Here is a 2,749-nt window from a genome sequence, read left to right as displayed (position 1 = left end):
CCTTCAGCCGGGGGAAAACTGCATCCCAACCCTGTGGGCTGTGGGGTTCTCCTTCAGCCGGGGGAAAACTGCATCCCGACCCTGTGAGCTAAGGGGTTCTCCTTCAGCCGGGGAAAACTGCATCCCGACCCTCTGACCTGCGGGTTCTCCTTCCAGCCGGGGGAAAACTGCATCCCGACCCTGTGAGCTAAGGGGTTCTCCTTCAGCCGGGGAAAACTGCATCCCGACCCTCTGACCTGCGGGTTCTCCTTCCAGCCGGGGGAAAACTGCATCCCGACCCTCTGAGCTAAGGGGTTCTCCGTCCAACCGAGGGAAAACTGTGCAGCCAGACCCTGTGAGCTGTGGGCTTCTCCTTCAAGCCGGGGGAAAACTGCATCCCGACCCTCTGAGCTGCGGGGTTCTACTTTCAGCCCCATTCCAGCCGCTGTCAGAGAGCTTTGTGCACTCTCTGTCCTCATCCCTAGTGTCAGGGTATTATTTGTTACCACCAGTTATCTTTTTGTCTCGCCCTTAATGTCAGAAATGAATCTCCCTCCCTGCTCAGTGCAGCTCTGCCTTTCCAGGGAGGGCGTGTGGTCCTGAGTGATTCCTGGCTGCCAATGTGTAAAATGATAACGATCTCCTCTGAGAGATTAAAAGAAAAACATCTGGGTCCGGATGTATTCTGTTTCCTGTGAAAGAGGAGAGGTGGTTACGTGTGTCCCGAGTGTCCTGGAGGAGGAATTCACCGGTAGTTGGGAAGTGTTTGGATAGAAAGTACTGGGGTTGGTTTGTTTGTTTCTTTTAAAAGGTTACTGTGTTACTTACAGAAAGGAAAAGTATTTTTCTTTGTATCTTCCTGGCTAGGTTTTTGGTACCTGAAGTTGTCAGTTTGTTGACTTCTCTTTTTCCCCAAAAAAGGTTTTCTGTTTTCACTTGCAAATGTGATGCAGAACATAGGTATAAAGTGAAACACTGTCAAAGCCTTTATCCCATAGAGACCTGTCTTATTTGAATGAATGTGGTGTTGGAGAAGGGGAGGCAGGGTTAGTAGCCTTTGCCTTGTGTGGTTAATGTTACATGAATCTTTATTTTCCTCTTCTAAAAAGATGGAAGACTGCTTGGCAAAGAAAATGGAAATCACTGTTTCAGAAGCTGAAAAACGGACTGGGAGGAATGCCATGAACATACAAGAAACATACACTGCTTACCTCATTGAGACAAGGTGGGTGATGAGAGCTCACTCTCAGAAGTATGTGGATGTGCCATTCTAAACAGATTTTCCCTCCTTCCACCCCTAAAAATATTCAAGTGCAGCTGATGAGAGGATTTAGCTGGTTTGTGCTTAGTTATGTGATTATCAACCCACTCTGGAGGATCTTTTCCCATGAAAACTTGGCAGCTGATCTCCAGTTCAGTATTGGTGCTGGTGTTGTGTAACAGTGTACTGTAATTCTGCATTTGGAGATGGGTGGAAAAATGTGTGCTTGAAACTTGTTGCTTCAATATGGTGTCAACAACTGCTTGGTTATTTCTTAGACATGAGTTGGATACATTTATACATGTATATATGAGGTTGTATGTGAGAGAAGTCTAGTGCTTGCTTGAGATCACAAGGAAGTACAGAAGTCTCATGACTTAGGTCATGTGGTCAAAATTTACTGCTCTGCTAATATCTGAAGTGTTTTGCTTGATCTGATCACCACATACTCCTTGTCAGATGGTCCAAGGGTTAGGGTTAATTAACTATTTCCTTTCTCCATATGAGCTTGAACTTTCACTGGAGAACTTACTGCTTTCAATCTTCTTGTGTTAATAAGATTAATAATGCTCAGTACCACAAGGACAACTTAACATTTTAAGTATTGAGTAGTGAACAAAGCTTTAAAATCTCTTCTAACTTATTGTTACTTCCCAGACAGGCACAGATGACTCCTATTATGCAGTATCATGTTACTCAGCTGAAGCAAGAATTTCAAAATTATACTTTATTAGAAGTTTTGTTTCTCTCTCCTTTATATTAACAGTTTTAACCTTTGGGCCTTGCCTTGGGAATGATCTGCTGTACAGATAAAAACCTTCTGAAACAAAGCAGTTGCTTTTTGCAAAGGCTCTGAGGAGTTCAGATTGTAATACTATCACATAAGCCTTCTAGTTGCTAGTTAAAATGCTTCTTAGCTTGTTTAACCAATGGACACACCAGTCACACTGTCTGCAGACCTTCTGGGATACATTTGCTATATTTTTGCTAATTAAAGAATAAACCCCAAACCAGACATGTGTTATATTTTTCAAATACTGTAGCTCTTTGGCAGTTGCTCAGATGCTTAAAAATACTCTTAGTGTATTGATATTAAAGACCCCATCTTCTCATTTAAGTATTGTATTTTTCTTGTAAAGATATTTCTGAAGGAAAAGAGAGGAAAAGTGGAATCATTGCTGCCTAGTTGTGATGTGAAGTGTACTCTGGGGGCAGCTTTATGCAGCCTAGGAACATGCTGACTGCATCTCCTTTCCCAGTCATCCTTACATTACTTTAGCCTCTCTCCTGCTGGTCTTTCTCAGTAGTTCTTTCAGAGTGGCAAAACTGTTTTGCTGCCCAGATTGCCTTCTCTGATTGAGATTTATTTTATTCTGTGGTCAGCAAATACCAAGACCAATTACATGTTTGTCACAGAACTATTGAAAATTTGGGTTTGTCACATCTCTAATAAAATAGGTTCTCTATTCCTTTTGCTGAGAAGGCAAAATTTCTTGCATAAATATAATT

At 42.5% G+C, this 2,749-nt stretch overlaps 1 protein-coding gene across 1 annotated transcript in view; it reads left to right on the top strand.

Moving 5' to 3' along the window:
* The first annotated feature begins 1,088 nt into the window (after positions 1-1,088).
* The window catches only part of SNX4 (sorting nexin 4), a 33,490-nt gene continuing 31,829 nt past the window's right edge, over positions 1,089-2,749 (top strand). The window contains exon 1 of the mRNA XM_009069922.1: positions 1,089-1,204. Coding sequence (XP_009068170.1) covers positions 1,089-1,204 — 116 coding nt within the window. The remainder of the gene's footprint in view (positions 1,205-2,749) is intronic.

Source organism: Acanthisitta chloris, unplaced genomic scaffold (assembly GCF_000695815.1).
Source record: "Acanthisitta chloris isolate BGI_N310 unplaced genomic scaffold, ASM69581v1 scaffold3280, whole genome shotgun sequence".
Classification (NCBI taxonomy): domain Eukaryota; kingdom Metazoa; phylum Chordata; class Aves; order Passeriformes; family Acanthisittidae; genus Acanthisitta; species Acanthisitta chloris.
This window is presented reverse-complemented; position numbering and strand designations above follow the sequence as displayed.